General features: G+C 46.3%; 1 protein-coding gene across 1 annotated transcript; it reads right to left on the bottom strand.

Annotated features, from left to right (window-relative positions):
- Positions 1-104: 104 nt before the first annotated feature.
- LOC135559857 (uncharacterized) lies at positions 105-23644 on the bottom strand. Its single transcript, XM_065000743.1, has 8 exons — positions 23639-23644; positions 22923-23118; positions 12620-13563; positions 6490-6540; positions 1464-1633; positions 1053-1319; positions 784-858; positions 105-495 (listed from the first exon to the last, which is right to left on the bottom strand). Exons 1-8 carry the CDS (start codon positions 23642-23644, stop codon positions 105-107), a joined length of 2100 nt encoding a protein of 699 aa, XP_064856815.1.
- Between the last annotated feature and the right edge of the window lie 4119 nt (positions 23645-27763).

Raw genomic sequence — 27763 nt, 5'->3', positions numbered from 1 at the left:
ATGAGGTGTTACACTGCATGGGGAATGAGGTGTTCAACTGCATGGGGAATGAGGTGTTACACTGCATGGGGAATGAGGTGTTCAACTGCATGGGGAATGAGGTGTTACAACTGCATGGGGAATGAGGTGCTAAACTGCATGGGGAATGAGGTGTTAAACTGCATGGGGAATGAGGTGTTAAACTGCATGGGGAATGAGGTGTTAAACTGCATGGGGAATGAGGTGCTAAACTGCATGGGGAATGAGGTGTTAAACTGCATGGGGAATGAGGTGCTAAACTGCACGGGGAATGAGGTGTTAAACTGCACGGGGAATGAGGTGTTAAACTGCATGGGGAATGAGGTGTTAAACTGCATGGGGAATGAGGTGTTAAACTGCATGGGGAATGAGGTGTTAAACTGCACGGGGAATGAGGTGTTAAACTGCACGGGGAATGAGGTGTTAAACTGCATGGGGAATGAGGTGTTAAACTGCACGGGGAATGAGGTGTTACAACTGCATGGGGAATGAGGTGTTACAACTGCACGGGGAATGAGGTGTTAAACTGCACGGGAATGAGGTGTTAAACTGCACGGGGAATGAGGTGTTAAACTGCATGGGGAAGGAGGTGTTAAACTGCATGGGGAATGAGGTGTTAAACTGCATGGGGAATGAGGTGTTAAACTGCATGGGGAATGAGGTGTTACACTGCATGGGGAATGAGGTGTTCAACTGCATGGGGAATGAGGTGTTCAACTGCATGGGGAATGAGGTGTTACAACTGCATGGGGAACGAGGTGTTACAACTGCATGGGGAACGAGGTGTTAAACTGCATGGGGAATGAGGTGTTAAACTGCATGGGGAACGAGGTGTTACAACTGCATGGGGAATGAGGTGTTAAACTGCATGGGGAATGAGGTGTTAAACTGCACGGGGAATGAGGTGTTACAACTGCATGGGGAATGAAGTGTTAAACTGCATGGGGAATGAGGTGTTAAACTGCATGGGGAATGAGGTGTTACAACTGCATGGGGAATGAGGTGTTACAACTGCATGGGGAATGAGGTGTTACAACTGCATGGGGAATGAGGTGTTAAACTGCATGGGGAATGAGGTGTTAAACTGCACGGGGAATGAGGTGTTAAACTGCATGGGGAATGAGGTGTTAAACTGCACGGGGAATGAGGTGTTACACTGCATGGGGAACGAGGTGTTAAACTGCATGGGGAATGAGGTGCTAAACTGCATGGGGAATGAGGTGTTAAACTGCATGGGGAATGAGGTGCTAAACTGCATGGGGAATGAGGTGCTAAACTGCATGGGGAACGAGGTGTTACAACTGCATGGGGAATGAGGTGTTACAACTGCATGGGGAATGAGGTGTTAAACTGCATGGGGAATGAGGTGTTAAACTGCATGGGGAATGAGGTGTTAAACTGCATGGGGAATGAGGTGTTAAACTGCACGGGGAATGAGGTGTTACAACTGCATGGGGAATGAGGTGTTCAACTGCATGGGGAATGAGGTGTTCAACTGCATGGGGAATGAGGTGTTAAACTGCATGGGGAATGAGGTGTTAAACTGCATGGGGAATGAGGTGTTAAACTGCACGGGGAATGAGGTGTTAAACTGCATGGGGAATGAGGTGTTAAACTGCATGGGGAATGAGGTGTTACAACTGCACGGGGAATGAGGTGTTACAACTGCACGGGGAATGAGGTGTTAAACTGCATGGGGAATGAGGTGTTAAACTGCACGGGGAATGAGGTGTTAAACTGCATGGGGAATGAGGTGTTAAACTGCACGGGGAATGAGGTGTTAAACTGCATGGGGAATGAGGTGTTAAACTGAATGGGGAATGAGGTGTTAAACTGCATGGGGAACTGCATTAGTCTCATATGGGCATCAGTTCCTGTTTATTGTAATGGTTAAATGGAATGTTTCTTCCTCTTCAGAGCAAGGACATCATGCAGTGAATGTTAAGGCATAGGGAAGTTAAAGATAAATCATATTCTACATTTTGGGGGGGGGGGGGGGGTCTGTCAATGTAAATAGTCCGGGCATTTGATTAATTGTTTAGCAGTCTTATGGCTTGGGGGTAGAAGCTGTTAATGAGCTTTTTGGTCCTAGACTTGGCGCTCCAGTACCGCTTGCCGTGTGGTAGCAGAGAGAACAGTCTATGTAACTTGAGTGACTTGAGTCTTTGACCATTTTTAGGGCTTTCCTCTGACACCGCCTGGTATTGAGGTCCTGGATGGCAGGAAGCTTGGCCCCAGTGATGTACTGGGCTGTACACACTACTCTCTGTAGCGCCTTACGGTCAGATGTCTAGCAGTTGCTATACCAGGCGGTGATGCAACCGGTCAGGATGCTCTCGATGGTGCAGCTGTGGAACTTATTGAGGATCTGAGGAACAATGCCAAATCTTTTCAGTATCCTGAGGGGGAAAAGGTGTTGTCGTGCCCTCTTCACGTCTGTCTTGGTGTGTTTGGACCATGATAGTTTGTTGGTGATGTGGACACCAAGGAACTTAACTCTCGACCCGCTCCACTACAGCCCCGTCGATGTTAATGGGGGCCTGTTAGGCCCAGCTTTTCCTGTAGTCCACAATCAGCTCCTTTGTCTTGCTCACATTGAGGGAGAGATTGTTTTCCTGGCACCACACTGCCAGTTCTCTGACCTCCTCCCTATAGGCTGTGTCATTGTTGTCGGTAATCAGGCAGCAAACTTAATGATGGTGTTGTAGTCGCATTTTGGCCACTCAGTCATGTGTGAACTCTCTCTTCCGTCTCTCTCTCTTTCCTCCCTCTCTCTCTCTCTTTCGTCCCTCTCTCTCTCTTCCGTCCCTCTCTCTCTCTTTCGCCCCTCTCTCTCTCTTTCGCCCCTCTCTCTCTCTTTCGTCCCTCTCTCTCTCTTCCGTCCCTCTCTCTCTTCCGTCCCCCTCTCTCTTCCGTCCCCCTCTCTCTTCCATCCCCCTCTCTCTTCCGTCCCCCTCTCACTTCCGTCCCTCTCTCTCTTCCATCTCTCTCTCTCTCTTCCGTCTCTCTCTCTCTCTTCCGTCTCTCTCTCTCTCTTCCGTCTCTCTCTCTCTCTTCTGTCTCTCTCTCTCTCTTCTGTCTCTCTCTCTCTCTTCCGTCTCTCTCTCTCTCTTTTGTCTCTCTCTCTCTCTCTCTCTCTTCCGTCTCTCTCTCTTCCGTCTCTCTCTCTCTCTTCCGTCTCTCTCTCTCTCTTTCGTCCCTCTCTCTCTCTTCCGTCCCTCTCTCTCTCTTCCGTCCCTCTCTCTCTTCCGTCCCCCTCTCTCTTCCGTCCCCCTTTCTCTTCCATCTCTCTCTCTCTCTTCCGTCTCTCTCTCTCTCTTCCGTCTCTCTCTCTCTCTCTTCCGTCTCTCTCTCTCTCTCTTCCGTCTCTCTCTCTCTCTCTTCCGTCTCTCTCTCTCTCTCTTCCGTCTCTCTCTCTCTTTCTCTCTTCCGTCTCTCTCTCTCTTTCTCTCTTCCGTCTCTCTCTCTCTTTCTCTCTTCCGTCTCTCTCTCTTTCTCTCTTCCGTCTCTCTCTCTTCCGTCTCTCTCTCTTCCGTCTCTCTCTCGCTCTCTCTTCCGTCTCTCGCTCTCTCTCCCGTCCCTCTCTCTCTCTCTCCCGTCCCTCTCTCTCTCTCTTCCGTCCCTCTCTCTCTCTCTCTCTCTTCCGTCCCTCTCTCTCTCTCTCTCTCTTCCGTCCCTCTCTCTCTCTCTCTCTTCCGTCCCTCTCTCTCTCTCTCTCTTCCGTCCCTCTCTCTCTCTCTCTCTCTTCCGTCCCTCTCTCTCTCTCTCTCTCTTCCGTCCCTCTCTCTCTCTCTTTCCTCACTCCATCTCTACTGTATACCCTACTGGCTTAAGGCTGACACTCCATCTCTACTGTATACCCTACTGGCTTAAGGCTGTCACTCCATCTCTACTGTATATCCTACTGGCTTAAGGCTGACACTCCATCTCTACTGTATACCCTACTGGCTTAAGACTGACTCTCCATCTCTACTGTATACCCTACTGGCTTAAGACATATTCGTCTTGTCAAACCATCCCTGTAATGTTCACAGATTAACTGTCAATCCCTGTTTTTCATCAAATCTCAACTATTCCCTCGAGGGAAGAAGATACAGAAAACGAGGAGGTTGATTAAGTTAAGCATGATATGGTAGCTATCTGATTTGGATATGCAATGCTCTTAAAGACAAATGGGGGAACAAGATGCTCTACAAAAAAAAAAAATGTCTACAATGGTTTTCAAAGCCGAGATGAAGGGACCACCAGTATGATGCAAGAAAGGGTCTAATGCCTACACAGAGAGAGATTCATTACTAATAACCGTGGTACTATCTGTCATGTACTATATCTTCTATGTATAATAACCTTGGTACTATCTGTCATGTACTTAGATCTGCCATCTATTTTGTGAAGTGCACCAGTCCCTCCTGCAGCAAAGGTACCCCCACAACATGATGCTGACACCCCCGTGCTTCACGGTTGGGATGGTGTTCTTCGGCTTGCAAGCCTCCCCCTTTTTCCTCCAAACATAACAATGGTCATTATGGCCAAACAGTTCAATTTTTGTTTCATCAGACCAGAGGACATTTCTCTAAAAAGTACGATCCTTGTCCCCATGTGCAGTTGCAAAACTCTCGACAAACCGTAGTCTGGCTTTTTTATGGCGGTTTTTGAGCAGTGGCTTCTTCCTTGCTGAACGGCCTTTCAGGTTATGTCGATATAGGACTCGTTTTACTGTGGATAGAGATACTTTTGTACCTGTTTCCTCCAGCATCTTCACAAGGTCCTTTGCTGTTATTCGCACCAAAGTACGTTCATCTCTAGGAGACAGAACGCGTCTCCTTCCTGAGCGGTAGGATGGCTGCGTGGTCCCATGGTGTTTATACTTGTGTACTGTTGTCTGTACAGGACGAGCGTTGTACCTTCAGGCATTTGGAAATTGAACCAGACTTGTGGAGGTCTACACTTTTTTTTCTGAGGTTTTGGCTGATCTCACTCACTCACTCACTCACTCACTCACTCACTCACTCACTCACTCACTCACTCACTCACTCAGCCTTGTGCCATACAGGGATATTCGGTAATACCGGCACTGACTACAAGGTACGCTATTGTAATCCAAAGGTTAGCAAGGCTAACAAAGTGCATGTAAAATCCACATAGAGAATCCTAACTGAATGCTAACGAGCGCATTGTGAATATACAGTCTCTGACCTAAAGTATTTGCAGGACCGAAATCCAAGCTCATAACGTTATATGTGAAATGAACAACTTGATCTTCTTGATCTCCTAACATATTGCACAAGTTGACTGCAGGTATTGACTTAAAACGTAGCTACAAATATTTAAATGCTACAAATGTTCACCATTTTAAAAAAATGTAAGTGTCAAATAAGTAGTTTTAATGGATGGTATTGAAAAACCATCCCATAGCTACAGTTTTTCCAAATAACCCGGTATATGATATACTGCCCTACTCTCTACCCCCCCTTCCTCCCCCCTCTCTCTCTCTCTCTCTGTTTGTCTCCCCCTCTACTCTCTGCCCCCCCAACCCCACTCCCTCACTTCCCCTTCTCTATCTGTTCTCTCAGCAGCTGAGCACCCCCCCCTCTATCTTCATGTCTCCCGGTCCCTCCGTCCCCTCTCTCTCTATGCTCTGAGGGATGACTGAGCAGCTGAGCACCCCCCCCCCCTCCCCTATCTTCATGTCTCCCGTCCCCGGTCCCTCCGTCCCCTCTCTCTCTGTGCTCTGAGGGATGACCGAGCAGCTGAACATTCCTCCCCCATCTCTCTCTGTTCCCTGGTTCCCCCCTCTCTCTCTCTGTCTTCCTGGTCCCCCCCCCTCTCTCTCGGTCTTCCTGGTCCCTCCGTCCCCTCTGTTCTCTGTCTTCCTGTCCCCTGGTCACTCCACCCACCCCCCTCTCTGTTCTCTCTGAGGGATGACTGAGAAGCTGAACATTCCTCCCCATCTCTCTCTGTCTTCCTGGTCCCTGTCCCCTGGTCCCTCTGCGCCCCCCTCCCCCGCCCCCTCTCTCTGAGGGATGACTGAGCAGTTGAACATTCCTCCCCCTCTCTCTCTGTCCCCTGGTCCCTCCGCACCCCCCTCTCTGAGGGATGACTGAGCAGCTGAACATTCCTCCCCCTCTCTCTGTCTTCCTGGTCCCCCCCTGGTCCCTCCGCGCCCCCCCCCTCTCTCTGAGGGATGACTGAGCAGTTGAACATTATCTCCACCTCACACATGTTTGACCTAGTTTACACTTTAGGATGTATGTGACAATCAGAAGAAATGCCAGGCTCTATTTTGTGTCACCCTCGGCTGGTCGATAGACAGCAACAGCGCATGGAGACGGAGGACTGTGTCCCAAATGGCACCCTATTCCCTATATAGTGCACTACTTTAGACCAGGGCCCATAGGGAAGAGGGTGCACTACTTTAGACCAGGGCCCATATAGGGAATAGGGTGCCATTTGGGACGTATCCAGACTCACCAGAGGGACACGGTGATATCCCTCCTCTGACAAATGGGTGGGTGGAATCTCCTGGCAGACAGAAACACAGAGAGCAGTGAGGGTGAGGAGTGAGCCTCTGTGCCAAGGCCAGTGATAGGTGGCTGGTGTGGAGGAACTAGGATAACTAAGTAAAGTCGAAAAAAGGTACTCTCACTCAAACTGAAATAACCAATTAACAGAAATAGACAGAGTGTACGGTGATTTATGGAGGGTGTTGTGAAACATAGTAAACCACTCTCTACTGATCGTTTTACGGTATAGCTGGGTGAAATAAACCCCGTTCACCCTTTACACTCTTGGAAACTGGCCTATATGGATATATGGCTGAATGTTCCTTACAGAAGAAACATGAAAAGCATGAACTTGGTAGTAATTGAAAATAATAATAATAGATAATTGGAAGATTAATAGACCAAAGGTGAGGACAAAACAGTTGACACAAGACTGAATCCAAAACATTCCACTGTTGATTTTGTGTATTTTACATTTACGGTAATTTTCACAGTTTGCTGATAACTAAATCTGAAAATACTCCGGAATACGTTAAGTAACGTGAAAAGAATATTCCTGGAAAATGTCGCGGTTTGGCGCAACGTAAGACAAAGGGTTGAGAGGAATAACAGTTAGTTACTAAGTCATTTTAATGCACTTTTATGACTCAAAGAAGTCTTCAACTATACTCATTTGTCCCATCTGTGACTTTGACATACTAGAGCAAGTACACCTATACTTCTGTTTGGAACATGGCCCTGCATCCCCGCCATCACACAATTACTGTTGTTGCGTACTCAATCCCCAAAAACGGACCATTTTATAAATCGCGATCTGGGTCAGGTGGGCATCATTTAAAAGCTTGTTCTATTGCTAACATGACTAGTTAAGTTATAAAATACGATCTTACCGTGTTGGGCTTTCACAAAGCAATTCAGTGAGCAATTCAGCAGATTGATAATTTTGGTGAGCTATAAAAGTAGTTATGCGTGCATTCCCTTTGCGTGTTCTGTGACGGAATTTTCTTCACAATGAACAAACGGGCTCGTTCTGTTCAGAACAAACCCAGGGTATGACGCCATGTCATCTTGTACATCAAACATAGTTATCATTAACGTTGACACTGTATATGACATGAGTTTTAATGATATGGAGATGTGAGGTGCACATTTTGGTGTTCTGGTTTGGTTGTACGACATGATAGCTGTATGTATTATAATCCTCAACGCCTTATCTTTCAAAATACACGGAGTCCTCTTAATGTATAGCATTTCCCCTCTCTCAGACGACAACATGTTACAAAGTTTCCGAATTAGCAGGAGGAATGGGGACAACTTCAAAGCCCACACCGCAGCGCTGTGAAGCACAGAGCCCGAGTTCTGACGTCATTTATAGCGCGTTACATTACAGCCACTGCGTTCCAATTTAGGCTCTTATCAGTGTCCGAATCTGCCATTTGTGAACTCGTATACGGGTACAAGTGTAAAGGGCTACTGTCAACGGATAATACTTCTAACTAATTCTAACCGTCAAATAAAATGTAACTTCAAAGCATATTCCACAAATTACCACCATTTTTTTTTTGTTGCTGAGCCCAGATAGAGAACTGATGAACCTTGAATGAAATGACTATTTCATCTGTGATCAAATCAAACAGTGAACATACCAGAAGAAAGAGAATCCGATGAATTCATCTCATCTCTGTCTTTGTAATTGGAAGATCTTAGTAGATGAGTGCCGTGCGTGCCCTAGTTCCATTTCCACAGGTTGGTTTCGAAGGAAAAGACAGGAACTAAGCCAAATAGCTGAGTGTAAAATAAAGTGATTGCCTTGCACATTTTTCACTGTTCCATTTTTTTCTGTCAGGCTGGCATAGTTTGCTAGTTCATTATGAGTTTCTTTTGTAACGTTTCATATACAGTACCTAAAGTCTGCAGTCTCTACCCCCCCCCCCTCTCTCTCATGAAACTGTGCTGCAACGTCAAATGTGAAATGTACCCTTTCTCTCTCTCTGCAGGCGTATAGTGAGCCTTGGAACAGACAGAGCGAGGGTTTACTTGAGGAACAGCAGTTGAGATGGTGGCACTGTACTTTGATACTGTTTAGAGAATCTGTCAAATGTTTCTGGATTGGAACAGAAGGAGAGGGCTAAACGCGGAGAGGGCTAGATGCCGGAGAGGGCTAGACGCCGGAGAGGGCTAGACGCCGGAGAGGGCTAGACGCCGGAGAGGGCTAGACGCGGAGAGGGCTAGACAGGGGGGGCTAGACGCGGAGAGGGCTAGACGCTGGAGAGGGCTAGACGCGGGAGAGGGCTAGACGCGGGAGAGGGCTAGACGCGGGAGAGGGCTAGACGCGGGAGAGGGCTAGACGCGGGAGAGGGCTAGACGCGGAGAGGGCTAGACGCGGAGAGGGCTAGACGCGGAGAGGGCTAGACGCGGGAGAGGGCTAGACGCGGGAGAGGGCTAGACGCGGGAGAGGGCTAGACGCGGGAGAGGGCTAGACGCTGGAGAGGGCTAGACGCTGGAGAGGGCTAGATGCGGAGAGGGCTAGATGCGGAGAGGGCTAGACAAGGGAGAGGGCTAGACAAGGGAGAGGGCTAGACGCGGGAGAGGGCTAGACGCGGAGAGGGCAGGGTTGAGTCGGAGGCAGGTGAACAGAAGTAGGATTGGAGGCAGAGGCTGTGTACTGTGACTGTTTAGACTCTGAGAAAGGAACAGGCACAGAGGACAGGTACATACAGGGCCTTGCAAAAGTATTCATCTCCCTTGGTGTTTTTTTCCTATTTAGTTGCATTACAACCTGCAATTTAAATGGATTTTTATTTGGATTCCATGTAATGGATGCACACAGTCCAAATTGGTGAAGTGAAATGAAAATAAAAACTGAAAAGTGGTGTGTGCATATGTATTCACCCCCTTTACATATGTATTCACCCCCTTTACATATGTATTCACCCCCTTTACATATGTATTCACCCCCTTTACATATGTATTCACCCCCTTTACATATGTATTCACCCCCTTTACATATGTATTCACTCCCTTTGCATATGTATTCACCCCCTTTACATATGTATTCACCCCCTTTACATATGTATTCACCCCCTTTACATATGTATTCACCCCCTTTACATATGTATTCACCCCCTTTACATATGTATTCACCCCCTTTGCTGTGAAGCCCCTAAATAAGATCAGGTGCAACCAATTACCTTCAGAGGTAACATAATTAGATAGATTGCACACAGGTGGACTTTATTTAATTGTCATATGATCTGTCACATGATCTGAGTGTATATATACTGTACGCCTGTTCTGAAAGGCCTCAGAGTCTGCAACACCACCAGGCAAGCAGCACTATGAAGACCAAGGAGCTCTCCAAACAGGTCAGGGACAAAGTTGTGGAGAAGTAGAGATCAGGGTTGGGTTATAAAAAAAATATCCGAAACTTTGAACATCCCACGGCGCACCATTATTAAAAAATCAGAAAGAATATGGCACTACAACAAACCTGCCTAGTGAGGGCCGCCCACCAAAGCCCAAGGACCAGGCAAGGAGGATATTAATCAGAGAGGCAACAAAGAGACCAAAGATAACCCTGAAGGAGCTGCTAAGCTCCACAGCGGATATTGGGGACCAGTTTAAGCCGTACACTCCACAGAGCTGGGCATTACGGAAGAGTGGCCATTGCTTAAAGAAAAAAGTAAGCAAACGTGTTTGCCAAAATGCATGTGGGAGATTCCCCACACATATGGAAGAAGGAACTCTGGTCAGATGAAACTAAAATGTAGCTTTTTTGGCCATCAAGGAAAACGCTATGTCTGGCACAAACCCAACACCTCTCATCACCACGAGAACACCATCCCCACAGTGAAGCATGGTGGTGGCAGCATCCTGCTGTGGGGATGTTTTCATCGGCAGGGACTGAGAAACTGGTCAGAATTGAAGGAATGATGGATGGGGCTAAATACAGGGACATTCTTGAGGGAAACCTGTTTCTGTCTTCCAGAGATGTGAGACTGCGACGGAGGTTCACCTTCCAGCAGGACAATGACCCTAAGCATACTGCTAAAGCAACACTCGAGTGGTTTAAGGGGAAACATTTAAATGTCTTGGGATGGCCTAGTCAAAGCCCAGACCTCAATCCAATTCAGAATCTGTGGTATGACTTAAAGATTGCTGTACACCAGTGGAACCCATCCAACTTGAAAGAGCTGGAGCAGTTTTGCCTTGGGCAAAATTCCCAGTAGTTAGATGTGCCAATCTTATAGAGACATACCCCAAGAGACTTGCAGCTGTAATGGCTGCAAAAGGTGGGTCTACAAAGTATTGACTTTGGGGGGGGGTGAATGGTTATACACGCTCAAGTTTTCAGTTTTTTTGTCTTATTTCTTGCTTGTTTCACCAAGAAAAATGTTTTGCATCTCCAAAGTGGTATTGTGTGTTGTGTAAATCAAATGATACAACCCCCCCAAAAAATACATTTTAATTCCAGGTTGTAAGGCAACAAAATAGGAAAAATGCCAAGGGGGGTGAATACTTTTGTAAGCCACTGTAGAATGCAGATTTGATTCTGAGGCAGGGAACCAAGGTGGTGGTAGAGATGGCATTGTGACTGTAATGTGACTAGGAGCAGGAGACAGACAGATGAGGCAGACAGGATAGACTGACTACTGTGACTAGGAGCAGAATACAGACAGATGAGGCAGGCATATAGAAGGCAGACAGCACAGACTGTCTCAGACAGGACAGGGAACAGGTGTAGAGGTGGTGCAGCCAGTCTTTAAAAAGGCAGAGAAGGTAGACATGTGTTTGTCCCAAATGGCACCCTATTCCCTACATAGTGCACTACTTTTAACTAGTGCACTATGTAGGGAATACGGTGATTTATTTGGGACGCTGACACAGAGAATGTTCAATTGAGGCAGGGAACTGAGGTTGAAGGCAGGTGGGCGCTGTACTGTGACACCATTTGGATTCGGAGGCCCAGAACACAGAGACTGGTGATGGTACTGTACTTTGACACCGTTTGGACTCGGAGGCCCAGAACACAGAGATACAGAGGATGATGATGGCACTGTACTCTGACACTGTTTAGAGAATCAGTAATTTGTTTATGCCCTTCCTGTCACTCTCCCTGTGTCTGTTCCTCCAGACTATAAAACACAACAACACATCATCCTCCAAAAACTGTCTGTTCTTTTGGAATAACAAGTGTAAGGTGAGGGGGAAAGTTTGGGGATGTAATTATTCACCAATACGCATCAGTCCCTGTTTTTAAATGTTTAAGAGACAAGTGCATCTGTCCACGGACCCCAAAACGATCCAAATGTAGCATTGCATTGGTTAGAAAATTGATTCAAACGTTATGAATCACCGGTTTACGAAAATGTTTTGCTCAGATTACATTCTTCATACCTTACAAAATACCTCATCTTTTGTGACAACGGATGAGTTCTCTCCTTCAGTGTCGAACTGCCTGTAACTGTGTTGACAGTCATTGATCTACAAGTCATTTTGCATGCCGAACAACCCCAGTAATATCAGTAGTCAAACTGAGCCCAGCTTCGCGCTGACCAACGCGAGGTAGGCAGCCTGTTCCTAATCTTGCACATCAGCGGGGCACCTTCAGTATTCAAATGCTTAAATGGCTTGCATGATATTAAGCTTTATTAGTGAGTGACAGCCTATGTAATTTGTTATCTATGCACTGTTGAAAGTCGTCTATTGGAGACGACTCTCATCTGGCTATGTACCTACTGAACGGGGAAAACAATAGATTTGGATTTGGATTGTTCAGGTTCACCATCAGCAGTAGTTTTGGCAGTTTTGCATTAAACAATCAATGAAATTGTCAACTTTAAAAAAAAAATGACCATACACACACATATGTATGTGTGTGTGTGTGTGTGGTCATTCTTTTAAAAGTTGATAATTTCATAATGAGGACAGCAATCACTTTTGTGAGGTACACTGCATGGTCCAAGCAAGAGAAGAAGGGGAGATCCATCCAGTCATAGTGTCCATTTAGATTTTGAGGAGAAATCCAAATAGTCATATCCTATGTCATCGCAAATGTTATATATTTTTTTTACAAGCAATCAATATTGATACTTTACTAGCTGAAACTCTTCATCCCGCATTTCTGCGGGCAGATGGGGGAGGCGGGCAGATGGGGGAGGTTGGGCAGATGGGGAGAGGTTGGGCAGATGGGGGAGGTTGGGCAGATGGGGGAGGTTGGGCAGATGGGGGAGGCGGGCAGATGGGGGAGGTTGGGCAGATGGGGGAGGTTGGGCAGATGGGGGAGGTTGGGCAGATGGGGGAGGTTGGGCAGATGGGGGAGGTTGGGCAGATGGGGGGGAGGTTGGGCAGATGGGGGAGGTTGGGCAGATGGGGGAGGTTGGGCAGATGGGGGAGGTTGGGCAGATGGGGGGAGGCGGGCAGATGGGGGAGGTTGGGCAGATGGGGGAGGTTGGGCAGATGGGGGAGGTTGGGCAGATGGGGGAGGTTGGGCAGATGGGGGAGGCGGGCAGATGGGGGAGGTTGGGCAGATGGGGGGAGGTTGGGCAGATGGGGGAGGTTGGGCAGATGGGGGAGGCGGGCAGATGGGGGAGGTTGGGCAGATGGGGGAGGTTGGGCAGATGGGGGAGGCGGGCAGATGGGGGAGGTTGGGCAGATGGGGGGAGGCGGGCAGATGGGGGAGGCGGGCAGATGGGGGAGGTTGGGCAGATGGGGGGAGGCGGGCAGATGGGGGAGGTTGGGCAGATGGGGGAGGCGGGCAGATGGGGGAGGTTGGGCAGATGGGGGAGGTTGGGCAGATGGGGGGAGGCGGGCAGATGGGGGAGGCGGGCAGATGGGGGGAGGCGGGCAGATGGGGGAGGCGGGCAGATGGGGGGAGGCGGGCAGATGGGGGAGGCGGGCAGATGGGGGCGGCGGGCAGATGGGGGCGGCGGGCAGATGGGGGAGGCGGGCAGATGGGGGGAGGCGGGCAGATGGGGGAGGCGGGCAGATGGGGGGAGGCGGGCAGATGGGGGGAGGCGGGCAGATGGGATCGCAGCGTAGCCTAGTGGTTAGAGCGTTGGGTCAGTAACTGAAAGGTTGCAAGATCAAATCCCTGAGCTGACAAGGTACAAATCTGTCGATCTGCCCCTGAACAAGGCAGTTAACCCACTGTTTCCTAGGCCGTCATTGAAGATAAGAATTTGTCCTTAACTGACTTGCCTAGTTAAATAAAGATTTAAAAAATGTAAAAGATCAGGTGCCTATATAGTAACTGTATTTATTAAGGATTCCCATTAGCTATTGCCAAGGCAGCAGCTACTCTTCCTGTGGTTTATTATGGATCCCCATTAGTTCCTGTCAAGGCAGCAGCTACTCTTCCTGGAGTTTATTATGGATCCCCATTAGTTCCTGCCAAGGCAGCAGCTACTCTTCCTGTGGTTTATTATGGATCCCCATTAGTTCCTGCCAAGGCAGCAACTACTCTTCCTGTGGTTTATTATGTATCCCCATTAGTTCCTGCCAAGGCAGCAACTACTCTTCCTGTGGTTTATTATGGATCCCCATTAGTTCCTGCCAAGGCAGCAGCTACTCTTCCTGTGGTTTATTATGGATCCCCATTAGTTCCTGCCAAGGCAGCAGCTACTCTTCCTGTGGTTTATTATGGATCCCCATTAGTTCCTGCCAAGGCAGCAACTACTCTTCCTGTGGTTTATTATGTATCCCCATTAGTTCCTGCCAAGGCAGCAACTACTCTTCCTGTGGTTTATTATGGATCCCCATTAGTTCCTGCCAAGGCAGCAGCTACTCTTCCTGTGGTTTATTATGGATCCCCATTAGTTCCTGTCAAGGCAGCAGCTACTCTTCCTGTGGTTTATTATGGATCCCCATTAGTTCCTGCCAAGGCAGCAGCTACTCTTCCTGTGGTTTATTATGGATCCCCATTAGTTCCTGTCAAGGCAGCAGCAGCTACTCTTCCTGTGGTTTATTATGGATCCCCATTAGTTCCTGTCAAGGCAGCAGCTACTCTTCCTGGGGGTTTATTATGGATCCCCATTAGTTCCTGCCAAGGCAGCAGCTACTCTTCCTGGGGTTTATTATGAATCCCCATTAGTTCCTGCCAAGGCAGCAGCTACTCTTCCTGGGGTTTATTATGGATCTCCATTAGTTCCTGCCAAGGCAGCAGCTACTCTTCCTGTGGTTTATTATGAATTCTCATTAGTTCCTGCCAAGGAAGCAACTACTCTTCCTGGGGTTTATTATGGATCCCCATTAGTTCCTGCCAAGGCAGCAGCTACTCTTCCTGGGGTTTATTATGGATCCCCATTAGTTCCTGCCAAGGCAGCAGCTACTCTTCCTGGGGTTTATTATGGATCCCCATTAGTTCCTGCAAAGGCAGCTAGTCTTCCTGGTGTTTATTATGGATCCCCATTAGTTCCTGCCAAGGCAGCTACTCTTCCTGGGGTTTATTATGGATCCCCATTAGTTCCTGACAAGGCAGCAGCTACTCTTCCTGTGGTTTATTATGGATCCCCTTTAGTTCCTGTCAAGGCAGCAGCTACTCTTCCTGGAGTTTATTATGGATCCCCATTAGTTCCTGCCAAGGCAGCAGCTACTCTTCCTGGGGTTTATTAGGGATCCCCATTAGTTCCTGCCAAGGCAGCAGCTACTCTTCCTGGGGTTTATTATGGATCCCCATTAGTTCCTGCCAAGGCAGCAGCTACTCTTCCTGTGGTTTATTATGGATCCCCATTACTTCCTGCCAAGGCAGCAACTACTCTTCCTGTGGTTTATTATGGATCCCCATTAGTTCCTGCCAAGGCAGCAGCTACTCTTCCTGTGGTTTATTATGGATCCCCATTAGTTCCTGTCAAGGCAGCAGCTACTCTTCCTGTGGTTTATTATGGATCCCCATTAGTTCCTGTCAAGGCAGCAGCTACTCTTCCTGTGGTTTATTATGAATCCCCATTAGTTCCTGCCAAGGAAGCCAACTACTTTTCCTGGGGTTTATTATGGATCCCCATTAGTTCCTGCCAAGGCAGCAGCTACTCTTCCTGTGGTTTATTATGGATCCCCATTAGTTCCTGTCAAGGCAGCAGCTACTCTTCCTGTGGTTTATTATGAATCCCCATTAGTTCCTGCCAAGGAAGCCAACTACTTTTTTTTTTAAGAAGGTAGAAACTAGAGCCTGTAGGACCTGCCTTGTTGACAGTGCTGTTAAGAAGGTAGAAACTAGAGCCTGTAGGACCTGCCTTGTTGACAGTGCTGTTAAGAAGGTAGAAACTAGGGCCTGTAGGACCTGCCTTGTAAAGCGTTGCTTTTTTTATAGACAGACTTCTCCCCATCTTAGCTACTGTTGTATCAATATGTTTTGACCATAACAGTTTACAATCCAGGGTTACTCCAAGCAGTTTAGTCACCTCAATTAAACAAAATATATATAATTTCATTTAATAGCCTCCATCTTTGTACTATCATTCTTTATTTACTGTATCTTTGTTTCATAGTATAGTTTATTTTTATTAAGTTTAGTCACAGGATTTTTCAATTTGCAGTTGGTTTGCCAATCAGTTGTGCAGCCAGAATTATTTGCCTTACCTTTTGCCTCATCCCTCTCAACCATTCAATTTTTAAATTCCTCATCAATCCAAGGGGATTTAACAGTTTTTTACAGTCATTTTTGTAATGTGTGTGGGTGCTTATTAGTAACTAGAATAAGCATTTTTATAAATGTTTCAAGTGCAGCATCTGGTTGCTCCTCATTACACACCACAGACCAGCAGCATCTGGTTACTCCTCATTACACACCACAGACCAGCAGCATCTGGTTGCTCCTCATTACACACCACAGACCAGCAGCGTCTGGTTGCTCCTCATTACACACCACAAATCAAATCAAATTTTATTTGTCACATACACATGGTTAGCAGATGTTAATGCGAGTGTAGCGAAATGCTTGTGCTTCTAGTTCCGACAATGCAGTGATAACCAACAAGTAATCTAACTAACAATTCCAAAACTACTGTCTTATACACAGTGTAAGGGGATAAGGAATATGTACATAAGGATATATGAATGAGTGATGGTACAGAGCAGCATACAGTAGATGGTATCGAGTACAGTATATACATATGAGATGAGTATGTAGACAAAGTAAACAAAGTGGCATAGTTAAAGTGGCTAGTGACATAAGGATGCAGTCGATGATCTAGAATACAGTATATACGTATGCATATGAGATGAATAATGTAGGGTAAGTAACATTATATAAGGTAGCATTGTTTAAAGTGGCTAGTGATATATTTACATAATTTCCCATCAATTCCCATTATTAAAGTGGCTGGAGTTGGGTCAGTGTCAATGACAGTGTGTTGGCAGCAGCCACTCAATGTTAGTGGTGGCTGTTTAACAGTCTGATGGCCTTGAGATAGAAGCTGTTTTTCAGTCTCTCGGTCCCAGCTTTGATGCACCTGTACTGACCTCGCCTTCTGGATGATAGCGGGGTGAACAGGCAGTGGTTCGGGTGGTTGATGTCCTTGATGATCTTTATGGCCTTCCTGTAACATCGGGTGGTGTAGGTGTCCTGGAGGGCAGGTAGTTTGCCCCCGGTGATGCGCTGTGCGGACCTCACTACCCTCTGGAGAGCCTTACGGTTGAGGGCGGAGCAGTTGCCGTACCAGGCGGTGATACAGCCCGCCAGGATGCTCTCGATTGTGCATCTGTAGAAGTTTGTGAGTGCTTTTGGTGACAAGCCGAATTTCTTCAGCCTCCTGAGGTTGAAGAGGCGCTGCTGCGCCTTCTTCACGACGCTGTCAGTGTGAGTGGACCAATTCAGTTTGTCTGTGATGTGTATGCCGAGGAACTTAAAACTTGCTACCCTCTCCACTACTGTTCCATCGATGTGGATAGGGGGTGTTCCCTCTGCTGTTTCCTGAAGTCCACAATCATCTCCTTAGTTTTGTTGACGTTGAGTGTGAGGTTATTTTCCTGACACCACACTCCGAGGGCCCTCACCTCCTCCCTGTAGGCCGTCTCGTCGTTGTTGGTAATCAAGCCTACCACTGTTGTGTCGTCCGCAAACTTGATGATTGAGTTGGAGCGTGCGTGGCCACGCAGTCGTGGGTGAACAGGGAGTACAGGAGAGGGCTCAGAACGCACCCTTGTGGGGCCCCCCGTGTTGAGGATCAGCGGGGAGGAGATGTTGTTGCCTACCCTCACCACCTGGGGGCGGCCCGTCAGGAAGTCCAGTACCCAGTTGCACAGGGCGGGGTCGAGACCCAGGGTCTCGAGCTTGATGACGAGCTTGGAGGGTACTATGGTGTTGAATGCCGAGCTGTAGTCGATGAACAGCATTCTCACATAGGTATTCCTCTTGTCCAGGTGGGTTAGGGCAGTGTGCAGTGTGGTTGAGATTGCATCGTCTGTGGACCTATTTGGGCGGTAAGCAAATTGGAGTGGGTCTAGGGTGTCAGGTAGGGTGGAGGTGATATGGTCCTTGACTAGTCTCTCAAAGCACTTCATGATGACGGAAGTGAGTGCTACGGGGCGGTAGTCGTTTAGCTCAGTTACCTTAGCTTTCTTGGGAACAGGAACAATGGTGACCCTCTTGAAGCATGTGGGAACAGCAGACTGGTATAGGGATTGATTGAATATGTCCGTAAACACACCGGCCAGCTGGTCTACGCATGCTCTGAGGGCGCGGCTGGGGATGCCGTCTGGGCCTGCAGCCTTGCGAGGGTTAACACGTTTAAATGTCTTACTCACCTCGGCTGCAGTGAAGGAGAGACCGCATGTTTTCGTTGCAGGCCGTGTCAGTGGCACTGTATTGTCCTCAAAGCGGGCAAAAAAGTTATTTAGTCTGCCTGGGAGCAAGACATCCTGGTCCGTGACTGGGCTGGTTTTCTTCTTGTAGTCCGTGATTGACTGTAGACCCTGCCACATGCCTCTTGTGTCTGAGCCATTGAATTGAGATTCCACTTTGTCTCTGTACTGACGCTTAGCTTGTTTAATAGCCTTGTGGAGGGAATAGCTGCATTGTTTATATTCGGACATGTTAGCAGACACCTTGCCCTGATTAAAAGCAGAGGTTCGCGCTTTCAGTTTCACGCGAATGCTGCCATCAATCCACGGTTTCTGGTTTGGGAATGTTTTTATCGTTGCTATGGGAACGACATCTTCGACGCGCGTTCTAATGAACTCGCACACCGAATCAGCGTATTCGTCAATATTTCCATCTGACGCAATACGAAACATGTCCCAGTCCACGTGATGGAAGCAGTCTTGGAGTGCAATTTGTAAGTCGCTCTGGATAAGAGCGTCTGCTAAATGACTTAAATGTAAATGTAAATGAGTGTGGAGTCAGCTTGGTCTGACCAGCGTTGGACAGACCTCAGCGTGGGAGCCTCTTGTTTTAGTTTCTGCCTGTAGGCAGGGATCAGCAAAATGGAGTCGTGGTCAGCTTTTCCGAAAGGGGGGCGGGGCAGGGCCTTATATGCGTCGCGGAAGTTAGAGTAACAATGATCCAAGGTTTTACCACCCCTGGTTGCGCAATCGATATGCTGATAAAATTTAGGGAGTCTTGTTTTCAGATTAGCTTTGTTAAAATCCCCAGCTACAATGAATGCAGCCTCCGGATAAATGGTTTCCAGTTTGCAAAGAGTTAAATAAAGTTTGTTCAGAGCCATCGATGTGTCTGCTTGGGGGGGATATATACGGCTGTGATTATAATCGAAGAGAATTCTCTTGGAAGATAATGCGGTCTACATTTGATTGTGAGGAATTCTAAATCCTTCATCACACCATGTCTCGTTAGTCATGAGGCATACGCCCCCGCCACTCTTCTTACCAGAAAGATGTTTGTTTCTGTCGGCGCGATGCGTGGAGAAACCCGTTGGCTGCACCGCATCGGATAGCGTCTTCCCAGTAAGCCATGTTTCCGTGAAGCAGAGAACGTTGCAGTCTCTGATGTCCCTCTGGAATGCTACCCTTGCTCGGATTTCGTCAACCTTGTTGTCAAGAGACTGGACATTGGCAAGAAGAATGCTGGGGAGTGGTGCGCGATGTGCCCTTTTTCGGAGTCTGACCAGAACACCGCCTCGTTTCCCTCTTTTTCGGAGTCGTTTCCTTGGGTCGCTGCATGCGATCCATTCCGTTGTCCTGTTTGTAAGGCAGAACACAGGATCCGCGTCGCGGAAAACATATTCTTGGTCGTACTGATGGTGAGTTGACGCTGATCTTATATTCAGTAGTTCTTCTCGACTGTATGTAATGAAACCTAAGATGACCTGGGGTACTAATGTAAGAAATAACACGTAAAAAAAAACAAAAAACTGCATAGTTTCCTAGGAACGCGAAGCGAGGCGGCCATCTCAGTCGGCGCCGGAAGTATACAGACCAGCAGCATCTGGTTGCTCCTCATTACACACCACAGACCAGCAGCGTCTGGTTGCTCCTCATTACACACCACAGACCAGCAGCGTCTGGTTGCTCCTCATTACACACCACAGACCAGCAGCATCTGGTTGCTGCTCATTACACACCACAGACCAGCAGCATCTGGTTGCTCCTCATTACACACCACAGACCAGCAGCGTCTGGTTGCTCCTCATTACACACCACAGACCAGCAGCGTCTGGTTGCTCCTCATTACACACCACGGCAAATATTCTTTACATCATCAACATATGAATCACTACAAAACGTATTGTATGACCTCTTATACACTATATTAATCCCAGCCTTTGGAACTTTGGTTTTCCTAGATATGGCTACTATATTGTGATCACTACATCCTATGGATTTGGATACTGCTTTATAGCACATTTCTGCAGCATTAGTCAATATGTGATCAATACATGTTGATGATTTCATTCCTGTGCTGTTTAACTATCCTGGTAGGTTGACTGATAACCTGAACTAGGTTTCAGGCACTAGTTACAGTGTGATGTTTTTCTTGAGTGGGTAGCTTGATAAATGCCAGTCAATATTTAATACACCCAGAAAATATACTTCTCTGTTGATATCACATACATTATCAAGCATTTCACACATACAGTGTTATCCAGATACTGACTGTTAACACTTGGTGGTCTACATCAGCTTCCCACCAGAATGGGCTTTAGGGGAGGCAGATGAACCTGTAGTCATATTACATCAACAGTATTTAACATGAGATCCTCTCTAATCTTTACAGGAGTGTGGCTCTGAATATAGACCGTAACACCGCCCCCGTTGGCATTTCTATCTTTTCGGTCTATGTTATAACCATGTATTGCTACCACTGTATCATCAAAGGTATTATCTAAGTGAGTTTCAGAGATCAGAATATGAATGTCATCTGTTACAAGCAAGTTATTGACTTCATGAACCTTGTTTCTTAGCCCATATTAACATATGTAGCCTATTTTTTGGGACTTTTCTGGGTTGCTTGACTGTTTTTAATGCTTTACTGGGAAGCTTATCAGAAGTAGACTTGCTCTTGTTATTTATATACTGGAGCTGATAGTGCACGATGAGCTGCACCACACAATTGTCATGACTGTCCTGTAAGGAGGGGGGGCGGAGGAGAAGGGAACTGGTGGTGGGTTGACAGCTCAAGCCCTGATGTAAATCAAGGACAAGAACATTCAGCATCTCCCTCTCCAATGTTCACCCAAGGAATGTGCCTTTGTCTACACAGACATTTTCCCGCCACAACTCTAACTAACACGTTCTAAAGCAATTACTGGAACAATATTTCTAACATGGAACGTGGGGAATGGTCAGAGGCAACCTAAAGAATAATAATGTCATTTTGGTTGTTATTTTGTGTTGTCATTAAAAAAACGTATAAAGGAAATATATATAATATATTTATAGTAATAATAATATAGTGTCCATCTAATGCGTTATGAAAAATTATGAAAGTGTTTTTGTTAAGCGAGGGATGTGATTTTAGAAAGTAAAAGAGGAAATTGTTTCTATAACTTTGTACAAGTCAGTAGTCACCGCCCCTTTGAGTGATGTCAGAGAGAGTGTCATCCTGACGGAACCGCCCCCTTTTTAAATTAACTGTATAAAACGATGGGTTATGAATTAACATATGAGACCAGAGAGATGTTGAGCTGCAGCTCATGTCCAAAGTGGTTTGAACTCTGAAATCTCAACACGAGGCAGAGACGATAAACTCCACTCCCGGACAATCACTGGTACAGCTGATTAGCTGTCCTAAGTAAAGTATCTAGAAAAGTGAACTTAAGTGTGACCATCTTACTACTCTTCAAACCATCTTACTACTCTTCTCAAATCACCGTAGTATGCTACTCTCATCATCCCACTGGGAACCATGGACACAGCTGGCTAGCCTATCTTCAAAGAGGCAGCTTCAGGTGCAAATGGAAGGAAATAAACTCTGTAGTTCTGTTCAGGACTACATGACAGGTCACCGGATACCGGACGACAGCAGAGATTAACAGTAGTAGAAGACTGGTGGGGACCCCTTTTGGACAATCAGAGCCTTGCAAGCGTGCCGCGAAAAGGCCCAACAACCTTTCCAAGAAGTCCGTGGTTCCGACAGAAATACACGAAGAACCAAGACATCTACATTTTAAATACATGAAATCTTACTCCAAAAAAGGCGGTGGTTAGTTTACAAAGTATATGATTACTGTGAGAATAGTTTGTAAATGTACCAAAGTATTATGTCTCGGCCCCTCTCTCTCTCTCGCCCTATCGATGTCTGTAACAAGCCGCCATATTGTGTCAGACCTCTAGGGATCTGTTTCTAATGCATTAACTGTGTGTGGGTTTATCCTGTGTCAACATTTAGTTAACTGGTAAATAAATAAACCAACTTCGGTAGTACTGATTCATAAGTAAGGCTGAGGTTTTTGCAGATGCAGGAGGTTACGACTGTTCAGAATATGATACGAGGTTATGATTAATAAGTTGACTGTTTTATGGATGTGATAGGTAAAGGCCTTATAGAGTTTAATGTGGGAGATGTTAACTCTTTAAACAACCGCTCTTGTGGTACCCCAATTGTTACCCGATTTAAATGAATAATTTAACATTGTTATTTATCTAATCAATTTACTATCATCAGATTAATGAAAGTAAAGTCCTGACACAGTGGACTTCCTTTTAGGGCACACCCTCTCAGTGCTAACAGTGTAACTCTGGTTCATAGGCACATGATTACAGCGTGCAGTAGCTGTATGATCAACAGAGGTATTCAGGGAAGTTAGGGGCACAAATTAAGTTACTTACATTGTGTCTGCCAACACCCCTGGGATAATGTACATTTGCTACGGGCATAATGACAACTCATTGTCACAATGGTAGGGATTAGCTGAGCTGATCTTGGGTCATTGAGAAGTCATTGTCTTAACGCAGCCTTGAAATGCCATACAGGAGCCATACACCATGGACATACATTATACACACGCTCAGAGAGGCCCAGCTCAGATAGATCCAGTTCAGAGAGGCCCAGCTCAGAGAGGCCCAGCTCAGAGAGGCCCAGCTCAGATAGATCCAGCTCAGAGAGGCCCAGCTCAGAGAAGCCCAGCTCAAATAGATCCAGCTCAGAGAGGCCCAGCTCAGAGAAGCCCAGCTCAAATAGATCCAGCTCAGAGAGGCCCAGCTCATGCGGCAGCAGATTTTAATTTAGAATGGAAAATGTATGTTTATGCAACAAATATTAGTGTATTGAATCGTATTGCATCAAACCGAATCACATCGATTTGGTTCTCTAATTAAACCAAATCGTTTAAAACTAAAAACGTATCATTCCTGTATCGTATCTTTCTAGGACATCCAGTATTGTATTGCACTAGCTAGCTACACGCAAACAAGATATACAGTATTGAATTATCGCCCCTTTATACTTCTATAATCAACAAGCCTTTATCAGCCGGTGAAACTTTGGAGAGTTCTTAGAACCTTTTAAAAACTGTATGTGTGTGTTCTAGAATCCACAGGATTAAAGAGACAATCCTCTGTGGGTGGTAGGCTTTCTATCCTTCAGACATACAAGACGATAACAGCTAATGGAAGCTTTAAAGCAAAGTACTTAGATACAAAACTCCATCTCCACTTTTACCTCCACGCGTTTCCCTCTTGACTGACTCTCTCGGTCTTTCTCTTCCTCTCCTCACTTTTACCTCCATTCTTTCCCTCTGCCTGTCTCACTGTGTGGGTGGGACTCAGAGGAAAGCAACGTGAAACAGGGACAAGTCGTGTGGTAATTCTGAGAGACTGAAGGATAGAAGTAAGACAGCATTTCCAGGGAGATGTGGTTAAAACAAGGGAATTACAAAAGATTAATGTTGTGTAATCTGCAATAATAGGATTGTGTAAAATTGTCTGGTAAATCCTACAGAGTCATAATCAGAAAGTCACGACTCGCTGAGTGTCGTAGTCATCGTTGTAGTTGTCGCCCCTGCAGCAGCAGAATCATCATCACCCCTGCAGCCGTCATAGTTTCATTTTTAGTTCATTTATTTATGACTGTTGGAAGCAAATGGATGAGAAACTCAAGGGTTTATAAAGATGCCTCGCGGGTCGTTCCAAGTCATTAAGATGCCTCGCTGGTCGTTTCAAGTCATTTCAGCAAGACACCCAAGGGTTTATAAAGATGCCTCGCGGGTCGTTCCAAGTCATTAAGATGCCTCGCGGGTCGTTCCAAGTCATTAAGATGCCTCGCGGGTCGTTCCAAGTCATTAAGATGCCTCGCGGGTCGTTCCAAGTCATTAAGATGCCTCGCAGGTCGTTCCAAGTCATTAAGATGCCTCGCGGGTCGTTCCAAGTCATTAAGATGCCTCGCGGGTCGTTCCAAGTCATTAAGATGCCTCGCGGGTCGTTCCAAGTCATTAAGATGCCTCGCGGGTCGTTCCAAGTCATTAAGATGCCTCGCGGGTCGTTCCAAGTCATTAAGATGCCTCGCGGGTCGTTCCAAGTCATTAAGATGCCTCGCGGGTCGTTCCAAATCATTAAGATGCCTCGCGGGTCGTTCCAGGTCATTAAGATGCCTCGCGGGTCGTTCCAAGTCATTAAGATGCCTCGCGGGTCGTTCCAAGTCATTAAGATGCCTCGCGGGTCGTTCCAAGTCATTAAGATGCCTCGCGGGTCGTTCCAAGTCATTAAGATGCCTCGCGGGTCGTTCCAAGTCATTTCAGCAAAGACACCCAAGGGTTTATAAAGATGCCTCGCGGGTCGTTCCAAGTCATTTCAGCAAGACACCCAAGGGTTTATAAAGATGCCTCGCGGGTCGTTCCAAGTCATTTCAGCAAGACACCCAAGGGTTTATAAAGATGCCTCGTGGGTCGTTCCAAATCATTAACATGCCTCGCGGGTCGTTCCAAGTCATTTCAGCAAAGACACCCATCATCTCTAATTGTTCTGAAATCAGTTTTGTAGTTAGAAACAGATAAGATAAGATAATAACAGATAAGATTAGCATTCCTGAAATATTATTTTGTTTAAATATAATTTGATCTCTGAGCTAATTGATTGCACCCAAATTGGCCATCGTTAATTAATAGGATTCATTTAATAATCAACAAATATAGTATCTAACATTCGATCTGGACAAACATATATAATTTTTCTAATAATGAGGAAGACGAGGAATCCATGGAAATGTATTCCCACAGACTGCTTACAGGCTAAGAAACCCATATGTCATTTGAGTGAACTATCCCTTTAAGCAGGAACAGCACCATCTAGTAGTCAGAACCTGTAATATCAGGATGTATAGGAAGATGAAACAATACTCAGAGCTGCAGCGCCATACTACTTACTGGTCAGACTTAGAGAACTGACATTATATACTGAGTGTTCAAAACATTAAGAACACCTTCCTAATATTGACTTGCACCCCTCTTGCCCTCGGAACAGTCTCAATTCGTCAGGGCATGGCATCCACAGGGATGCTGGCCCATGTTGACTCCCAATACTTCCCACTGTTGTGTCAAGTTGGCTTTGGGTCATTGTCTGTTAAATTGGTCACAGAATGGTAGCGACGTTTTCTCTCCTTTTAGCCTAAGTACCCCATGGAGCTATTGAAATAGCCACTGACTAACCCCAGCCGCAGTCTGGGGACTGAAGTTATTATGTTGTGCACTATTACCTCGGTATCATCATCATCATCTCACACCTCTCTGGTTGTGTAGCAGTGGTCCCTTCTGGACCGAGGTTAACGTCTGATTCTTAGTCAAGTTAAACAGTGAATGATTAACTCATTTTAAAGAGATATATTGTATGTAATGAGAGAGATTAAAGAGGAGATGGGAAGAGAGGGAGGAAAGGAGGGGGGAGTAGAGAGAGAGAGAGAGAGAGACACAGACTTTCCAGTTTCCAACCAGAGGGGAAACAACCAGGCAGCATGCCACTCGCTGCCACCCTCCTCTCTTCAATCCCTGATGTATTTCAATACTGCCGTAGCCTGAATGTTTCTCAGCTAATGTGACATTACACAAGTGTACAGCTATTGGACCAGGAGGAGTTGTACTGGGAACTGTGTTGGGGGGGAAACGGTTTGTGGAGATCAGAGTGAACGAACGGAGGATTAGTTCCAGGATAAGACAACAGGATGGACAGAGTAAACCGGGTGCTGAAGATAGTGAGGCAGATGTCCCCGAGGAAGAGAGGGGGAGAGAGGGGGAGGACGTCCCCCTCCCTGGGGGAGCTGGAGAGCCCCGAGACCTGCGAGGAGAGCCTCTGTTCCCTCAGTCTCTGCATCAGTGGTGAGGAGTCTGAGGACGCCTGCTGCCACAGGGCTCTCTCTCTGTTCTTTCTTTCTGTTAGCTCTATTTCTCTTTCTTTCTCTCTGTTCTTTCTTTCTGTTAGCTCTATTTCTCTTTCTTTCTCTCTCTGTTCTTTCTTTCTGTTAGCTCTATTTCTCTTTCTTTCTCTCTCTGTTCTTTCTTTCTGTTAGCTCTATTTCTCTTTCTTTCTCTCGATGTTCTTTCTTTCGTTCTCTCTTTTGCTATTCCTCCCTTCATCTTCTTCTTGTCAATACTTGCTACAGTTTGCCTATGTTGTAGTGTTGTAAATAGTGAATCACTATGGATATGTCTTGTTTGTCTTGTTTGTTTATTTGTTTGTTTGTCTGACTGAACGCTAGTAAAAGGTGTGGGAATCACTTGAAGCACCGTTGTTGATTTAATGGCTGGGCTTCAACGTTATTACCTGAAAGGAAAGTAGAAGTGAAAATATTACTACTTGAAACAGAGTAGGTTCTCTGAAAGGGGTCTGATTTCTTGAGTGAATTACTGGACGTCTTCGGAAACCATTTAAAGTTACTCATAATTACCATGGCTGAGCTTCTGCTAGTCAGACAGATGGACAAGGGAGATGCAGAAGTGTCACGATTGTTCGTGCACTGCACCGGTGTTTGTACAATGAGGCCTCAAAACGTTATTTATCTGGGGCTAGTTGCCATTCATTTGACTGTATTCACATTCCAAACGACTTCTGTTCTATACATCATGGAATAAATGCAACATGTCATGTGTTGGTCCCATGTTTCATGAGCTGAAATAAACATCTCAGAAATGTTCCATACACACGTAAAAAACCTTATTTCTCAAAAATGTTGTGCACAAATTTGTTTACATCCCTGTTAATGAGCATTTCACATTTGCCAAGATAATCCTTCCACCTTTGACAAATGTGTCAAATCAAGAAGCTGATTAAACAATGTGATCATTACACAGGTGCACCTTGTGCTGGGGACAATAAAAGGGCACTCTAAAATGTGCAGTTCTGTCACAGAACACGATGCCACAGATGTCTCAAGTGTTGAGGGATGCATTGCCGTTGGAATGCTGACTGCTGGAATGTCCACCAGAGCTGTTGCCAGGGAATTTAATGTTAATTTCTCTACCATAAGCCGCCTGAAAACGTCATTTTAGAGAATTTGGGAGTACGTCCAACCGGCAGACCACGTGTAACCACGCCAACCCATAACCTTCACATCTGGCTTCTTCACCTGTGGGATCGTCTGAAGAGCAGGGTGTGGGTGCTGAGGAGTATTTATGTCTGTAATAAAGGCCTGTGGGGAAAAACTGATTCTGATTGGTTGGCCCTGGCCCCCAAGTGGGTGGGCCTATGCCCTCTCAAGCCCACCCATGGCTGTGCCCCTGCCCAGTCATGTGAAATCCATAGATTAGGGGCCTAATTAATTAATTTCAATTGACTGATTTCCTTACATGATCTCAAATAAAATCATTGAAATTGTTGAATTGTTGAGTGTATATTTTTGTTCAGTATAGAATCTCATTCTA

This window comes from Oncorhynchus nerka, linkage group LG15 (genome assembly GCF_034236695.1).
Source record: "Oncorhynchus nerka isolate Pitt River linkage group LG15, Oner_Uvic_2.0, whole genome shotgun sequence".
In the NCBI taxonomy this organism is placed as follows: Eukaryota; Metazoa; Chordata; class Actinopteri; order Salmoniformes; family Salmonidae; genus Oncorhynchus; species Oncorhynchus nerka.
Note: the sequence above shows the minus strand (reverse complement) of the source record. Positions and strands in the feature narration are given on the sequence as shown.

Coding starts and splice junctions, on each gene's coding strand:
- LOC135559857 (XM_065000743.1), bottom strand. Junction 6,541..12,619: donor GGGATGAAGAGTTTCAGCTA/GTAAAGTATCAA, acceptor TCTGTCTGCCAG/GAGATTCCACCCACCCATTT. Junction 1,634..6,489: donor GATATCACCGTGTCCCTCTG/GTGAGTCTGGAT, acceptor TTCCCCATGCAG/TTTAACACCTCATTCCCCAT.